A 19,274-nucleotide genomic window follows, 5' to 3' on the forward strand; every position below is an offset into this window, starting at 1 on the left:
TTAAAACACAAACCGATGGCCTTTCGCCTGCCTGTCAACACCCAAACAGAGAAAGACAGTAAACGGCTGCGACTTACTGATCACTTAGACCAGAGTGCAAAATTAACATACGCCACCAGCAAAATGAGAGTATTTTTCACAATTGCAGGTCAGTTTTAGATTGTATTGTAATAACAGCACACTCTTGCTGGTTAGGTGCATTTGATTGGCTGTTATACACACTACCATTCAAAAATTTGGGATCTGTAAGATATTTAAAAAGTTTGAAAAAAGTCTCTTATGTTCACACATGCTGCATTTATTTGATCGGTAACACTTTACAATAAGGTTGTATTAGTTAACATTAGTTATTGCATTATTTAACATGAACTAACCATGAACAACACCTCTGTTCAGCATTAGTTAATCTTTGTTAACGTTAGTTAATATAAATACAGGTGTTCCTGGTTTGTTAGTTCACATTGCATTAACTAATGTTAACAAGATTTGAATAATGCCATAGTAAATGTCGAAATTAACATTAACAAAGATAAATAAATGCTTGACAAGTGCAGTTCATTATTAGTTCATGTTAACTAATGTAGTTAATGAATGTTAACTAATGAACCTTATTGTAAAGTGTTACCATTTGATCAATAATACAGTAAAAACAGTAATATTGTGAAATATATATATAATATTATTTTAGTATTTTCAAAAAGACATAGGACAGTAACCTTAGAGCATACACAAACTACAAAAGGTAAAAAAATATATATATATCAGGATATAATGTTTCCATACTATGTTATCTATAAAAAGTGAGTGGCTAGTAAAATTTGACATTCGCCAGCCACAGTCGGTGGTGGTGAGTTAATATACCACCCTGGCTGTGGCGTAGCACCATTTGCAGATTTCCGCTTATGAAATCAAAGCAAAGTGAGAAAAAAGAAAAGAAAAAAATACTACAATTTGGTCCCTTGATCTCAACTTTAAAACCTAAATGGCTTTGAAAACACACAATCAGTTTATAGTTCTAATTTGATATTAAGATGTCCTCAGTTATTGTGCCAACCTCGCAGTCCAGAAGCGAGCTTGTTTTGAGTTGTTTAATTTTGCTTGATGCCCTCCCCATTGCCTTGCCCCCACCTGCAGCCCCCTCAGCCCCCCCTCAAGATGTGCACCTGCTCAGTCTGAGCTCCACCAGCATCAAGGTGAGTTGGGTGGCGCCGCCTGCCGCTAGTCGCCACGGCGCTATCGTGCGCTACACAGTCAGCTACCAGGCGGTGAACAGTGAAGACTCTGAGCGCCATGAGGTGAAGGACATCGGTGCGGATGCTTCCAGCTATGTGCTGGATGGGCTGGAGAAGTGGACGGAGTATCAGGTGTGGGTGAGAGCGCACACTGATGTGGGCCCTGGCCCAGAGAGCACAGCTGTGCGTATACGTACCAATGAGGACGGTAGGTCTGAAGTCTTTTATATGGACAACTACTAATGCTGGGCTACTGGTGGCTGCTATCTTTCTGTTCTGTTTTTGTTTGACAAATTTGTTTACCTTCTTTTAAGCCTGGCTAACAATTATTCCTATTCAGAGTCATCAGTGACATTTGCTTTAGATTCCACAGTCTGTTTGTGACTTCCTTGCTTGTCAAACTTTTCTAATTAAATGGTGTGGTATGGACAGATCTTAAGTCAGATTCTCTAACCTTGAACAAACCTGGACCTGAAAGCTGAGTCTTCTCCCTAAAAGTAACGGTGACTGAACTCTGTAGATGGAGCGTTTAATTTTAAGTATAATTAGAACAACTAAATAAGTGAGGAGGGAGCAATTCCATAAAGGCATCCTCTTATGCACCATAAAATCAGTGGACCACTAGCCATGGTTCATAGCTCAGAGTCATCTTATCATTGAAGGATGGTCTAATTGTTCTACACTTTAATCAAACAACAGACACAGCTTTCCAGAAAGTCCAGCTGTTAGCTAACCAGGTTGTCTAGACCAGGGGGTTTCAAACTGGGTTTCAGGGACCCCAGAGTGCTGCAAGGGAATCCGAGGATAATTTGAGAGGGAAAACAATTACAAAATGTATTTTAGCAATTGGAATTACAAGCTAAATATGCAAATAGTTTTGTTCAAAAATATTTATAATAATGAATGAAGATCAACTATACATACAGTTCAACAGTTTGGGTTTTATTCAAGGACACGTTAAATTGATAAAAAGTGACCGTAAAGACATATATAATTTCACAAAGGATTTCTATTAATAACACAAAATAAATGTTGTTCTTTTGAACTTTTCTATTTATAAAAGAATCCTGAAAAATGTATGACAGATTACACAAAAATATTAAGCAGCACAACTTTTTAAATATAATTAAATAAATGTTTCTTGAGTAGCAAATTGTCATATTAGAATGATTTCTGAAGGATCATGTGACACTGAAGTAAGTGCAGTAATGATGCTGAAAATTCAATTTTGATGCTTTGTATCACAGGAATTGCAATAATATTTCACAATATCATTGTTTTTGATCAAATAATTGCAGCTTTGTTGAGCATAAGAGACTCAACAAAAAAAAAAGTATTTAAATCTTACAGACCCCAAACTGTTGAATGGTAGTATATATTTTTTATATATTTTTCAACATAAAAAATATTATTTTAATAATCGGTTTTGTCTTTAGTACAATAATAAAATGAAAGCCAATAATTTAAATAACATGTTGTATATGCTATTATATCGTGCTTATTATCTTCCTTACTAAAGTGTTGTATTTTGGGGTCCTTAACCTCAAAAAGTTTAAAAACCCCTGACCTAGACATACAGTCACAGACATTAGCCCTCAAAGCAGTTACTCACTCTTGCTCACTGTCTGTCCTTACTCTGTTGTGCTTCAGCAAGTTTTACGTGTCCTGTATGTACGCACATGTTACAGGCTATAACACGTGTGACTTCAGGCAATCCCTGAGTGCTTTTGAAAAGGTTTTTAGAAGTGTAGGTTAAAGAGAGAAGCTTAATAAATGTAGGAGAGCATTATAAGATCGGATGTGCTCACTTCATGGTCCTTTACAAGACAACATGCGCTTTGTCTCTATGGTTGCGTTTACACTGACACAAAAAAATCTGATTTTTAACTCGCATCTGACACAGATCGGAATTTGTCGCACATGTGTAAACACAAAAATCTGCACAAATTTTTTCGTATCAGTTCTGAGCTACTTCCAAATGTATTTTTAAATCATATATACTGTATATATTCGATATCTGGACATCCGACCTACGTCTAAACATATATATCCGATTCCCCTTGGAATTCCAAGCCACCACAAGGGGAGGGCGATACATTTGCCCACAAAGATAGCTTTTTAATGTCATATGAAGCAGACGTGCCTGTATGCACTCGCACTAAAAATCACACCTTTTTTTTTTTTACTAAGGTGGAAACTTTATATTTAAGAAATTGTGCACCCACAGAAACATTCAACCTCTACCCTGTGATTTTTTTTAAATAAAACAGCTTCACTACTGAAAGCTACATTATAGGCTATTTCTCAGCAATGAGGTGATAACTTTTCTAGTAAGCTTCACTATTACATACCAACATGTGCAGGTCATTCACACTCACTCTCTCTCTAGTTAATTCTTTCGAATTCATTCAAATAAATGAAGTCTTACTACGCTACTTAAATAACAAACGTAAATTACCATTATTTTCTGGTCTGTCTGTTCTGTCAGATTTTGTGCCGCAAGCATCCATGACAGCTTTTAACATCCATGGTCAAGTAATCATGCCCACCTGACGTGAATTATATAAATAATTTTAGTATGGCCATTCAAAACCCGAGGGTCAACCATGTCGCATAGTAAAACGATCTACAACAGAATCATTTTGAGCAGGGATTAATTGTAAACACGGATTGTAAACACAGATATCGGATACCAGTCATGTCTAAAGTGAATGTAAACAGGTGGGACAGAAAATCGGATATGGTCAAAGGATCAGATCTGTGCATTGACTTGCAGTGTAAATGCAGCCTAAATAACAGGATTTGCTCTGCTCCCCGGGGCATGCGAGGCTTGTCCTGCATGCATACACAAGCACCCTCCTCTCTCTCAAACCACGTTTTGCCCTTCACAACCTCCTTAGTGCTCAAGTGCAGTTACACTACCGGTCAAAAGTTTGGAATAATTCGAAATTTTTATGTTTTCGAAAGAAGTCTCATACTCGCCAATGCAATTTATTTGATCAAAATAGAGTACAGTACAGTAATATTGTGAAATATTATAACAATTTAAAATGGCTGTTTTCTATGGAAGCTTGTTTCCACAGAATAAAACATTTTAAAAGATAATTGTGACTTTTTATCTCACAATTGCGAGTTATAAAGACAGAATTGCGTGTTATAAAGACAGAATTGCGTGTTATAAGGTCAGAATTGCGAGATATAAACTCGCAATTGTGAGGAAAAAAGTTAGAATTACGAGATATAAACTCATCAAACTCATCATTAACTATTATATCACTATATATTTATATAATTATATCAGAAAATCATTATAATTTGCTGATTTGATACTCTTTTATTATCAATTTATATATATTTTATTTTTTATTTTATTTTTTATTGGTGCTCAACTATTAATAATGGTTCTTATTATCGTCAATTTTTAAAACATTTAAAACACAGCTTTATATTTTGTGGAAACTGATAAATATTTTTCAGAAATCTTTGATGAATGGAAAATTCAAAAGAATAGCATTTATATGAAATATAAATCTTTTGTAACATTATAAATGTCTTTCCTGTTACAACTGATTAATTGAATGTGTCCTTGCTGAATAAAAGTATAAATTTCATATTTTTGAATTGTAGCAAATGATGGTTTCCACACAAAAAAAATGTTCAGCATTGATAATAATAAATGTTTCTTGAGCACAAAATCAGCATATAAAAATGATTTCTGAATGATTATTAGACATTATTACTGTTTTACCATATTTTTTCGTCAAATAAATGCAGACTTCTATCCAAAAAAAAATTCAAACTTTTGACCAGCAGTGAATCTTTGTCCACTAGCTTCAATATATCTTATATTTTTCCCTTATCCTCTTTCTCGCTCCTTCTCATTCTTCGTTCCTCTCATTTTCCTCCCCTCTGCCCTGTGTGTCTATTGTCACATCCCTTTATATTGGTCCTGGGATAATGTCTATATCCTTAGAAATTGTCACAAGTTTCCCTAATCACGTCATCGTCTTTTCACATCCTTCCCATCTCTAAATTCATTCATGTCAAGCATATCAGCTGAAAAGCATTTCAGCACTTCCTCATCAGAACATTAATTTTCCTTCATCACCTCCTGCTAGTCTTCTAGCAGCTCTTATTTTTATCAGATTTTTGGCACTTTCTTCTGCATCCTTGAATTGTTGTGAATATATTCTTCGCACTGAAGCCGCATTAAATTTTCTACCGGTATGATAAATGTTCCCTGGAATACCTCTCCTCAGCTTAACCGGAACTCATACACAACTCTAAAAGTTGAAATGTAATTGTCCCCTTTTAGTGCCAGGAGCCCCACCTCGGAAAGTGGAAGTGGAGGCTGTGAACTCCACAGCTATTCGTGTGACATGGAAACCGCCTCTTTCCGGGAAGCAGCACGGCCAGATCCGTGGATACCAGGTCATATACTCCCGCCTGGAGAACGGGGAGCCGCGCGGCCAGCCTAATATAATGGATGTTGCTCTGCCAGAAGCACAGGTACAACCTGCTAATTCTTTATTGTAGTACTTCACTGTTTGCACAGTGAGCCGGATGCCATTGTTATGGCTCAGTTGGGCTCTGTTCCAAACCTTATTGATCCTAACTGAAATCGGAACTCTTAAGTGACTTATTTGAAAAGCTTTACTTGGAGACTCACCTAAACCTCACAACTTAGAATTGAGTTTGGTGTTAGCATGTTGCTAAGCTATTGATCCGACACAGAAGCAAGCAAGCTTGCACAAATATTGGGTGAAAGTCTTTTTTATTAAAATATTGTTTATCATTACCTTACTTTTACAATACCCTAAATAATTGGTTTTTATCCTGGACCACAAGCTAAATAAATAAGCTTTCTGTTGATGTATGGTTTGTTAGGATATGACAATATTTGGCTGAGATGCAACTATTTGAAAATCTGGAATCTGAGGGTGCAAAAAAAAACGAAATATTGAGGAAATCGCCTTTAAAATTGTCCAAATGAAGCCCTTAGCAACGAATATTACTAGTAATAATCATTTTTTGCTATATTTATGGTTGGAAATTTACAAAATATCTTCATGGAACATGATATGTACTTAGTATCCTAATGATTTTTGGCATAAAAGAAAAATCGATACTTTTGACCCATACAATGTCTTGTTGGCTATTGCCACAAATATACCTGTGCGACTTATGACTGGTTTTGTGGTCCAGGGTTCCATATAGCATTCTTTTTTTTTCTTTCTGAAAATATAAAAATAAAAGATTTAATTTTAAGTTTTAGTAATTTTGTTATGTGTCTGTCATTTGTATTAGCTTTTGTTGTTTTTTATTTTTTATATTTTATTTCAGTTACAGATAAAGATTTTAGTACTTTTTGTTTTAGTTAACAATAACAACACTGTTTTTTGGCAGCATAATTGTCTTGTTTTAAACATCCCTCGGGTTGGTTAGCATGTCTTTAATGCTTAAAATGCTGTCTAGGTAGGCAACTCAGTAGGGTTTGGAACAGAAACTTTGTTTTCAGTGTTTTCAGGATACATGTCTACACATCTAATTCCATGTGGAAACTTTTTTGAGCCTTCAGTGTTATGTAAATTGTTGTTAAATATTTCATAGATGCTCACTACTGGTGGCCTTTCAAGAATTACACTTTTTGTAAATCCTAACATTAATACATATGCACTGCCTTGTTACTCTGTATTTTTTTCAGTTTTGCTCATGGTGCATTAATATAAGGAGATTTAAAACTGCCTGAAGAAACGTGGGTGCGTTGAGATGGAAGAAAGATAGTAATCCTTAGGAGGGATTTAGATATCCATGAATATCTTAAAGTAGACACTTTTTCGACAAGAGAATCTGACTGGGGGCATTTAAATGCTCCTGCTCTTGAATTGTTAGCTGAGAATTAACTTGCGTAGACATGTGTTTTTCTGCACTTTCCCTGCCCCCAAACAAGAGTTTCTCATTTACCTGTGTAAGCATTCCCCCTTACTGAGCTAGTGGGATAAAGACTGTAACAAGAGACGTTTATGGACCACTGTGGGCTTTAATGGATTTTAGTAAATGGGCAGGTGACTGGGGTTTTCTGGTGCATCAAGAAGATTATTTCTCATTTGCATAAGTACATACTCAAGTGAAGGAGTGCATGAGAAATGCCAATGTATCACCATACGCATCAGTGCTCACTCTACCTCCTAGAACTGGCAAGTTTTCAGTGTTACCGTTGATTCCAGCCTATTTTATTAGGGATGCACAATATATTGGTACTACATTGGTTATCGCCTAATATTGTTACATTATTTATATTATTTATAGAATGAATTGTGCATGCTCATTTCTGCTATATTTATATATTTTACATAATTTTATTCTTCATTATTTATAATATTATCTTTGTTGTCATCTAACATTAATTTAATTGAAAAATGTCATATACATTTGATATTTTATACTAATTTAATAAAAATAAAAAAATAAATATATATATACAATAGTACTGATAAGTGTAATATTTAGCAAATCTCACAATGATTATTCATTTTCACATTGTACATTTATATTGTTGTGATTTAAAACAACTGATTTAGATTTTTTGTTTTTTTTTGTTTAGAAAAATGGTATATAATTTTAATATCTGCCATTTATTTGTTATAGACCATAATATCCCATTTTCTAAAATCCCAGAATTTTTTATATCAGTGCATTTCTAAATTATATATTCTATATAATCCCTCGCCCAGAGCTTGAAGTTGTCTTTGTGACCTTCGTCTCTTTGTCTTGTGGTGCTGTTGATGTTTTGTCTGTTCAGAGCCTCTAGTCTATAACACCTCAACAAGTCATAACTTGTAAACTTTGTTTAATGTCACAAGGTCAACGGTTCTAAATGTTTTTGACAGCATACAAGACACGTTTGTTTTTTCAACCTTTTTATCTAGATTCTATTGGTGACAAAAAAACAATAGACTGTTTTTTTCACAGTATCTGTCAGGTGAACTCTTTGCTCTCACAACACAAGGACACCTGCGCTTGTCTCTCCCTCTTTGGCAAACAAAATTCCCTTCATCCAGCGTTACATCTGAACCATTGACCTTGAACTGTGATGGTTTGTCCCAGGACGTGACTCATTTGCCGTAATTTTCACAGAAAAAAGAAAAAAAAACTTGCAAGACTTGCTGAAACGCTATTTGTAAATATCAGATTCCTCAGACACAAAGATCTATACAAGTCTGTTTACGTTCACCTTTTGTCTCTATTTCCTCTCAGACATTGAAGATGTATCATACGACTCCAGTTACGTTTATGTCTACATCTTTCTTTATTCTTTGACTCAGCTAAAAAATAAAAAAAGAGAGAGAATGTGTTGTTGCTTTGCTCTCTTGGATGTAGCTGGCCAGGGAGAGCTAGTGAAGAATGGAGAAAACAGGTCGGAGAAGTGATGAAAATCCATTGTGTATTGTGTAACACTAATGGTTTGGCAGGGTGGTTGCCGAGTTGCTTTGATAAATGGCTTGTAGTGCTTTTTTGTCTTGACAAAAAGACCCGGATTTCTCAAGACATCCATTTTTGTTCTTCTGGGGGTTGCCGATTGTTCATTTTTAATATGTGCTGTTTCTCTACCACCTTCAGAGACTCTCTGGCTCTAAGAGCATGGGCTTCTGCATGGATGGGCTCCTAAAACATATCAGAGGAGAGCAGGAGCATGTGTAATGTTTTTCATTTGCTCTTAGTGTGCATTACTGGACCAATCCAAACCATAATGGACAAGCCACCAATTAACATTATCTCTTGCGAGTTGCAAACCGACTAGCTACCTACACAACGCCCACTCTCGTTTGGTATGTCATAAAATTGTTGGTTGCAGTTCTTTTTATTGAATTATTTTCGCTAACGTGTGAATATGAAACAAAATGTACACATTTTCTTTATAATGTGATATATTTATGTAACTGGACTGAAAGATCTCTGCAATTTTTGAGACTTTTTGAAGGTCAAGTTCATGCTTAAGCATCTCCAAGTAACCTAGCAGTTCTTCCAATATTGTGACATGCACTCACCTAAAGGATTATTAGGAACACCATACTAATACTGTGTTTGACCCCCTTTCGCCTTCAGAACTGCCTTAATTCTACATGGCATTGATTCAACAAGGTGCTGAAAGCATTCTTTAGAAATGTTGGCCCATATTGATAGGATAGCATCTTGCAGCTGATGGAGATTTGTGGGATACACATCCAGGGCACGAAGCTCCCATTCCAACACATCCCAAAGATGCTCTATTGGGTTTAGATCTGGTGACTGTGGGGGCCATTTTAGTACAGTGAACTCATTGTCATGTTCAAGAAACCAATTTGAAATGATTCAAGCTTTGTGGTGCATTATCCTGCTGGAAGTAGCCATCAGAAGATGGGTATATGGTGGTCATAAAGGGATGGACATGGTCAGAAACAATGCTCAGGTAGGCCGTGGCATTTAAACGATGCCCAATTGGCACTAAGGGGCCTAAAGTGTGCCAAGAAAACATCCCCCACACCATTACACCACCACCAGCAGCCTGCACAGTGGTAACAAGGCATGATGGATCCATGTTCTCATTCTGTTTACGCCAAATTCTGACTCTACCATCTGAATGTCTCAACAGAAATCGAGACTCATCAGACCAGGCAACATTTTTCCAGTCTTCAACTGTCCAATTTTGGTGAGCTTGTGCAAATTGTAGCCTCTTTTTCCTATTTGTAGTGGAGATGAGCGGTACCCGGTGGAGTCTTTCTGCTGTTGTAGCCCATCCCCCTCAAGGTTGTGCGTGTTGTGGCTTCACAAATGCTTTGCTGCATACCTCGGTTGTAACGAGTGGTTATTTCAGTCAAAGTTGCTCTTCTATCAGCTTGAATCAGTCGGCCCATTCTCCTCTGACCTCTAGCATCAACAAGGCATTTTCGCCCACAGGACTGCCGCATACTGGATGTTTTTCCCTTTTCACACCATTCTTTGTAAACCCTAGAAATGGTTGTGCGTGAAAACCCCAGTAACTGAGCAGATTGTGAAATACTCAGACCGGCCCGTCTGGCACCAATAACCATGCCACGCTTAAAATTGCTTAAATCACCTTTCTTTCCCATTCTGACATTCAGTTTGGAGTTCAGGAGATTGTCTTGACCAGGACCACACCCCTAAATGCATTGAAGCAACTGCCATGTGATTGGTTGATTAGATAATTGCATTAATGAGAAATTGAACAGGTGTTCCTAATAATCCTTTAGGTGAGTGTACATCCAAGGAAAATGGATTATCGAAAAGAAAAAAATGTAGGCTGAGGACTTGGTTCTAAATGCTGGTTGTTGATTGGCTGGAGGCAGATCTGAATGCAAGAAAGGGGTGGGATTTAAGCAGACTAAATGAGAGTCACCAGAGAGAAGTCTCTCGTTCCATAAAGATTATGAAAATTATGACATTTTTTGAAAAAATGTAAATGTCAAACAAAAGACATAGTACATTTCAATTTAATACTGACTTTAACTGTTGGTAAGGTTTTATAAAGGCTGAATTACCTACAAAAGTAGCCTATTAAAGGTTATGTTCTGATATACCATGCACAACTAGATTTGGAACATAAATTGGAAATTTAAAAGTACATACTTGCAATTTCGATTTCACATTAATTTTAAGTTCATATCAAGACAGTATCACAATCTGATCCCAACATTTGTCTCACTCAGAGCAACTTGAGAAGCCTCTCTCATATCTGTCTCCCCAGCCTCAGCTGAAAAGCTGGGAAACCAGCAAGCACTTGTTTGTCCGTGGGTGGGTTAAATGCATTTTCTTTTCAAAGAAGGCCAGACTGGGAACCCACACACCACCCTCAGTCTAAATTTAACTGAGAGATTGAGTTAATTGATCCATTCCAGTGTGCCACGAGAGCCGAGCAAGTGGCCGTTAGAGAGGCCTGTCAACCTTTCCATGAAGAATCTCCAATAAATCTGCACGAGAGTCCCTTACAATTACACCTGTCACTCTTCTGCGCTGTATCGTTTGGATCCTGTTGCATAAGTTGTGGATATAAGATAGAAGAGGGAATTAGGAAATGACAGATGTAGCAAGAGATCGGAGCTGCGGGTGGTGCGGCTTTTAGTGGACAAGGATCTGAGCTGGTAGTCAAAACATAGAGCGTTTGAGCCCAATAAAGTGGCAAGATGTCCAAACCTGCTCCTGGGGGGGGCAACGTGCTGCAGAGTTTAGCTCCAACTTACCCCAACAAACTAACGTATGCAAGTTGGTCCAGGGGTTTTTAATTGGGGTTGTGGGTTGGTAGTTTGGTTCCAGTTGTGTTTCCCATTGGTAGTTGCCACATCCCATCACTGTGCATTTGCATAAAGTATATTTACATAAACCGCTGTGTTGCCAGCGGTTGTCGCTTCTACAATCTCAAATCAACTTGCTTTGAAAGTAAATGACTTCCGATCACTTTGTCGCTGCAAATTGCTGTCACATAAAAGCCCTTTTAAGACTCTGCGAGCATCTGCTTTATGGGTAAAGTGAATGTTAGATACATTCAGCTTTTTGAGGAAATCACTCTGACCTTGGTGGTCCTAGTACCAGATGAAGGAGAGAGAGGAGAGCCCTTTATTCCCCCTGATTAATATCAGCACCATCTTCGCCTTTCATCTCTTGTTCTCCAACAGGCTCTATCTGACAAACGCAGACTTCCATTACTATTTTAATATCCTGTCTGAAAATTGCCACATTTGGCTCCAGCTGAAGATCCCTATCAGTTCTGACCTCTTTTTTCTGCTCTCTGAAGCATTTTAATAAACTAGGCTAATTTATTCATCTAGCGAGAATGATTCTGAGGAGATAATTTTAGAAAAGGCCTGTACGTTTAACAGAGGCTAAAGTGCCACGCGGAAAACAACAACCCATTAAGAAAGCAGATAAGCGGAAAAAATGTCTCATTAACTTGAGCTCAAAGAGGTTGTTTGTGTTTTTTTTTAAGCGCACGTTTCTGTACGGTACTGCTGTGGGTTTTGTTGTTTGAATGTAGCGCAGACCGAAGGAACTGTGGCGTCTTTTCCATCTCCATTAGATGCTGTTGAGTATGTACTAAGTGCATGTGTTGGTACTGTATCTATGCTGCAGCACTGTGCACGATTAATAGGACCATTAAAATCAGCGGTTTAGAAGGAGTCCATTGAGGAGGAAGTGAATGCAGTGAAACAGCGATGACTAAATGATTGAAGTACAACTCTTAAGTGCAGACCTGAAGGGTTAGAAGCGCTCTCTGGCCCATTATATCTGATCAATGTTTCAGCCTCCACGCTTTCTACTCAACTTATCAGCATGACTTCAGCTCCTCACAGAGAAAGCTAATGACGGTCGGTTGGGCCTCCAGGCAGTCGTGCCCTGGGTAAAGTCATTGTTACTGGACTTTTAGGAAGGCATGCCCTGGGCAAAGCCACCGGATTCTCATGTGCTGTCAGGTGCTTTTAAAATCGTCTAAGAGACTCCCACCTCTGAGCAGCCGGCGGGCTAACAAGACGACACATATGCCAGGTGCTATCCTATAGGATCGGCTGCGTGAGGTCTGTGTGTGGGAAGTGGTGTGTTAGGGAAACAGACTGAAATATTGGCCTCCTTCTAGTCTGCTAATGGTACTATTATGCAATATATACACAGATCTAGATCAGCTCCATCATGAGAAGCAATTGTACGATATGGATGAATGTTTGCAGACTGATCTAATAGAGAAAATTACAGTGTTGGGGTCTGCACACTGATACTGTGACGTGCTTCGCTGCACTTTGCAGATTCTCTGCTAGAAAGGAGCAATTTCTTTTTTCTTCCCGAAGAGGAATATTAACTCCGGTTGAGTTGGCTCCATGCTGGCTTCTCGGTCCAGGGAAGATTTGATGCCACCTTTTGTTGAGGGTTCAGTAAGAGAAAGCAACGGTTGTGGGTGCTCAGTGTCAGTAAAGTTTCATGTCACCTAGCTGGCGGTGTGATGGAGGCAATGGGATTTCATGCTCAACACCACCATGAGATAATCCTGATGGGATTCACTTACAGGCAAAGAAAAAAGTTCTCTCATATCTTGTTTTAATTAAAAACAGTTTAGAAATGTTTTCTTGTCACTCTTGAGGAAAATGTGAGGAATTCACTCACACTATTTGTGACCCTGGACCACAAAACCAGTCATAAGTTGCACGGGTATCTTTGTGGCAATAGCCAACAATACATTGTATGGGTCAAAATTATCGATTTTTCTTTTATGCCAAAAATCATTAGGATATTAAGTAAAGATCATGTTCCATGAAGATATTTTGTACATTTCCTACCATACATATATCAAAAATGTATTATTAGTAGTAATATGCATTGCTAAGGACTTAATGTGGACAACTTTAATGGCGATTTTCTCAATATACATTTTTTTTTTGCACCGTCAGATTTCAGATTTTCAAATAGTTGTATCTCAGACAAACCATACATTAACGGAAAGCTTATTTATTCAGCTATTCAAATACATCAATGCTGTAGTACAGGGAATCTGCCAGCAGGGGCCAAAAATGTGTGTAAATGTCAAATGTGGCTTTTTTGTGCAAAACAAACTGGTCGGTGATATCAAATTAGTGATGTACAACATTCAAATGTTGGCAGGTACCGATAAGATGAAGATAATTTCCATGTCATGATCGATAATATTTTAAAATTCTGTATTATTTTTTCCAAATAAAAAAAAAAAACAGTAAAAGTCATTCATTTTAAATGCTTTAAGTAAGAATAGAGGAAATCAGCTGCTCAATTAAATATACAATATCAACTGAAATGTTAAATAGTCTCTAATGTCATCCGATAACCAATATGGTACCGATATTTTGTGCATCTTTAGATAACATTTTCTTGAATTATATACATGTAACAAGGCAGTGCATCTGTGATTAAATGTTTTGGATTGTACTATATTTGTGTATGTCTTTTGGAGGTCAGTTTTCAGGTAATAATGAATGCAGCCCAGGTAAGTGTCTGTGAATTGCAATGTTTGCAACCATGCTGAGACTAAAACGTTCTTGCACCAGGTGTAAGTGGTGCAATAGTTGTCATTTCTTTTTCCCACAGAATGAAGCACCTTGCCTTTGTTAGCAGTAAACCGCTGCTCTTTTTACCTGACATTATATGCAGCACTGTGTCGAATGTGAAATATTGTCATCTCTCCTCCTCCACCCTTCTCCTCTGTCTCTGTAGCATGTCACTGTTAACGCTATGTGTTCATCTGTAGATGAGAGAAAAAAAAGGTAGCGATGCTTTTTTTTCTCCCCAGTAGTGCCATCTCTGATTCATTTTCCCCCTCTCATCTGTCATGTGTTTTCCATCAGTGGAAAATGGAAGAGTCCACGGAATATGTGAGTAACTCAAGTGTGAGCGGGTGGTTTGCGGCATTGGGTCTGCGGTGGGGATGCTCATGCGTGTGTGTGTGTTCATCTATCGCTTTTTCCTCTATCTTTCGCTTGGCTTTTCTTCATTTGAAACTAACATTTCTCATTGTAAGTAGGGATTAACAGTTTGATTGAACTCCTGTGTGCTTGATATGAATTTGGACCAAGCAGCTTGTAGAAAAGGGGGGAAATGGGGGAAAATGCACAATCAGCATCATTTAGCATCTAAATGATTAGCATTGTTGCAAACGTATTCCCAACTCTCTACTCGTTCACTCGCACACGCACAGAAAAGACCAGAATAAATTGCAGCATTTTCAGCATTAATACTGAAGGTCTCCCACTAATGCACTGTATTTACTAATGGTAATGATGACGCATGCTTTAAAGGTCTGGCCCCTGAGAGCACATTGCACTGACAGTGTAATGACTGCGCTAATGACTTCTAGCATAGCAAGTACCAGTTATTCACTCACTCACACGCACACACACACACAATCACACACGTGCAAATATGGAAGGGGCCATCACTACTAGAGCACTAGTTTAACATTTCCTGAACAATAAACCCTCACTCGTACCGAGATGAGAAATACTGTACATGTACAGACGAGGACACTTGACTAGAGAGATAGAAGAGACGGTTTATAGAAACTGAGAAGGATTTAAGTTGTATGAAAGAAAGCTTTGTCTGTTGTTCTTGACTTGTGGTTATTATAATCACAAGAGCAATTTTCTGGCAAAAAAAGCATCAAACTTTAGTCATTGGTCTAAATGGTGACCTTGGTTCATTGAATCAGATTTTAGAGCTGTTTTATCAATTATAAGTTTGGGGTCAGGGAGGTTTTTTTTGTTGTTGTTTTTTGTAAGAAATATATACTTCCATTCATCAAGGACACATTAAACTGATCAAAAGTGTCTGTTTTGACTAAATACAATTTGTGTGAACTTTCTAGTCATCAAAGAATCCTGAAAGCAAAACTTTTTTCAACATTGATAATAATGAGAAATGTTCCTTGAGCATAATTAGCATATTTTAGTAATTTCTGAAGGATCATGTGACACTGAAGACTGCTGAAAATTCTGCTTTGCCATCACAGGAATAAATTACATTTACAATATACGGAACAGTTCTTTTAAATTATAATATATTTCACGATAATATTGTTTTTACTGCATTTTTGAACAAATAAATGCTGCCTAGGTGAACATAAGAGACTTCTTTCAAAAGCATTACAAAACCAAACCTTTGTACGGTGTTATTTAAGGGCTTACAATTATCTGATCATTATTGCAAAATAAACCCAGACAGTTTATTTTATTCAGCTAACTGTACAGTGTCCCACGTATTACATTGTTACTCACCAAACATATAATTGGATGGAAAATATTTTAGTGAAAATTATTATGCAAGTAGAAATCTGTTGCCAGGAACAGCAGTCACTTCATTATTCTATAACATTTGACTGCAGAATGCCTTAATTACCCAATCCTAAGTATTCCAGAGAGCCATGTAAACAACATTAATTTTCATTACAGTTATGAGGTTTAATACCGCGTCATGACAAATGCATCACTTTGTATTGTTTTGCTTGTTGTTTTAAATCTATTATTTGGGCTTTTTGGGTCCATGGGAAGCATAGAAAGGGATAATAATAGAGAAGTTACAATCTGCTTGGCCCCTGTGTGATGACTGAATGGGTTGGGGGGGTATGGGGGGTGCTGAATGATGTTACCTGCTTTCAGCAGAGGGACCGGTTCAGGGTTATGTGTGCTGTGAGTGTTGAAAACCAGTGAAGCCTGGCTGGAGAGCGAAAGCTGCAGACAACAGTCGGCTTTCAACACTACAGCTCTTTGTGAATGTAGGTGTGTGTTGTCCGGGAGCATGCCTGGGTGTGTGTGTGTTTGTTTCGTTCTTCCAGAGTTTCCTCAAAAGATTCTTATAGTTGCGTGACAGCCCACTACAGTTCAGGGTCTGGCTTGCGTTACGCTGGTAAATCCTCTTACTGCCTAGATTTGGAGCATTAAAAAAAGAGCCGTAGAATTGGGCGCACTTCAGTTACCAGTGCCGTTTTCCTCCCAGTGAAGCCTGACCCCATTTCTCAGTCCGCCCATCTCCGTGCCAGCAGACTGGCTGCCGTCTCTCTGGAGCCCTGCTGTTAGCGACCGCACCTGCTCTGCTGCCACTGCGTGCTGCCACCTGCCTGGAAAACATTCAGCATGAGCCAATCGCTTGCTCCCGCCAAATTGCTTTCCTTTTCCTCTCCCATGATTCAGGGCTGTCTGGCAGCCTGTCAGCGAACTGGATTTCTGGAATCTGGGATTCATACGTTAATACGAGGATTCACACCTGACCTGGTGACCTTGAGCAGTCACAGTTAGGTGTGCGTCTATTTGCGGACAAATCGAGGTTGTCCACCAAATTTATCGTCTCCGATGTTGGATGTAGTTAATGCTTTAAACCTGCCCTTGCAAAAATGTACCATGGTAAAAAAAAAGATTAAGTTTTAAGGTTTATTTACAATTAATCATTTATGCTTAATAACAAAAACATGTGAGATCAAGTAAACGTTTTGTGAAAGTTTTTTTTGTAAAGGTCATGAATCACCATTCACAAACATACAAATCAAACGTTTATTCAGCAAGGATGCATTCAATTTACAACAGTTAAGACTTGTACATTGTAACAAAATATTTCTATTTTAAGTAAATGCTGTTTTTTTTAACTTTATATTCATCAAGTATCCTGAAAAAATGTATCACCAATCAATTTAGTTGCACAACTGTTTTCAACATTGATATTAATAAAAAACATTTCTTGAGTCAAATCAGCATATTAGAATGATTTCTAGAGGATCATGTGACACTGAAGATTGGAGGAATGATGCTGAAAATTCCGCTTTGACATCACAGGAATAATTGAAATTTAAAAATATAGTCACATTGAAAATGGTTATTTTAAAATAAAGTGTATTTTTGATTCAATAAATGCAGCCTTGTTGATAATAAGAGACTTCTTTCAAAAACATTTTAAAATCTTACCAGCCCCAAACTTGAAGAGAATATGAAGGAGGTACAAGATGAAATGGGCATAGAAATAACAAGAATTAGAATATAAAATTCAACAAAAAAAAATAGGATAATAGAAATAAAAAACATCAAAACGTAGGAGAGTATAGGAGAGAAACTCACAGGTGTGTTTTAGGTACTATCAAAGTATATTTGAATCAATTAATTCTAACACCAATTAAACTCTGGTAACTTTCTTTCTTACACCGTTTGAAGGAGGTGCCATGAATAATTGATTGCGGTTTTACAGTAGTAATTCTGGTATTTTTGTGTTGTAATTTAATGATTGGGGGTGGGGGGGTACAAATAAGAAAACATGCTTAATAATTCTATCTCAAACACATGCATTGCTTCATGATTCTTTTCTGTATATGGCTTCATATGTAAATTGTCATCTCAACTGAAATTCAACGCTGCACTTTTCCCACATAGTTTCCCACAAGTTTTTGTGACTTTTCTAGCACTCTTCAGTGATAGTAGAGTTTTGTCACTTTTAGACTGAATATCTCTCACATTCTAATAATATGAACATGCAAGACACAGATAAAATAGTTGGACTGTAGTTAAACCACTATATTGACATAAATGTAACTTTAATGAAGTCTAGCAAACTCTAGGCTTGAATAGAAGTACACTATTACATACATCACTTTCTCATCAAGATAAACAACTGCCTTAGTTGTCTAACACCCAATCTAACACCCAACATCTGTATTATGAAACCTTTTTCACTTTATTTTCAATTTACTCACCCTCAAGCCATCCTAGGTGTATATGACATTCTTCTTTCAGACGAATACAATCAGAGTTATATTAAGAAATGTCCTGACTCTTCCAAGCATTAGAATGGTGGCCCAAAATTTGAAGCCCAAAAAAGTATATCCATCCATTATAAAAGTAATCCTCACAGCCCTGGGGGGTTAATAAAGGCCTTCTGAAGCAAATCGATGGGTTTTTGTAAGAAAAATATAAATATTTAAAACTTTATAGAGTAAAATCTAGCTTCCGCCGGACGCGTATAACAGTATAACTGGCACAACGATGACGTCGGACGTAGCGTAAGCACTTTGAACTACGTGAGGCGTTACACTTTCTTCGTAAATTGAGTAAAAAGTTAAGTCAAATATCTAGCTTCCGGCGGACCACCTTCCATATTCAATTTATGAAGAAAGTGTAAGTTGAATACGGAAGGCGGTCTGACAAAAACTAGATATTTTACTTTATAAAGTTTTAAATATTGATATTTTTCTTTCAAAAACCCATCGGTTCTCTTCAGAAGGCCTTTATTAATCCCCCGGAGCCCTGTGGATTAGATGATGAATGTCATATACAGATAGGATGGCTTGAGGGTGAGTAAATCATGAGGTAATTTTCATCTTTGAGGGAACTATCCCTTTACCTCTTAAAGACACTGAGATAGCTTCATTTAAGCCATTTTTAGATCCTGAGAAACTATTAATTTCTTTCACCTCAGGGTCTATTCAGAGGTACCACCGACACATAATAGAACTGTGCTGCTCTTTCACTGATGACATTGATTATCGCTTGACAGCAG

The 19,274-nt window shown here is 37.4% G+C and overlaps 1 protein-coding gene across 5 annotated transcripts in view; it reads left to right on the plus strand.

Annotated features, from left to right (window-relative positions):
- The window catches only part of ptprfb (protein tyrosine phosphatase receptor type Fb), a 151,903-nt gene that overhangs the window by 78,688 nt on the left and 53,941 nt on the right, over positions 1–19,274 (plus strand). For 3 of the 5 annotated variants that reach the window (XM_079818541.1, XM_079818542.1, XM_079818544.1), the window contains exons 11-13: positions 1,135–1,440; positions 5,548–5,741; positions 14,591–14,617. In XM_079818541.1, coding sequence (XP_079674667.1) covers positions 1,135–1,440; positions 5,548–5,741; positions 14,591–14,617 — 527 coding nt within the window. The remainder of the gene's footprint in view (positions 1–1,134; positions 1,441–5,547; positions 5,742–14,590; positions 14,618–19,274) is intronic. The other 2 variants (XM_079818543.1, XM_079818545.1) reach the window with 1 other exon arrangement.

Source organism: Gobio gobio (assembly GCF_949357685.1).
Source record: "Gobio gobio genome assembly, chromosome: 6".
NCBI classification, from domain to species: Eukaryota; Metazoa; Chordata; class Actinopteri; order Cypriniformes; family Gobionidae; genus Gobio; species Gobio gobio.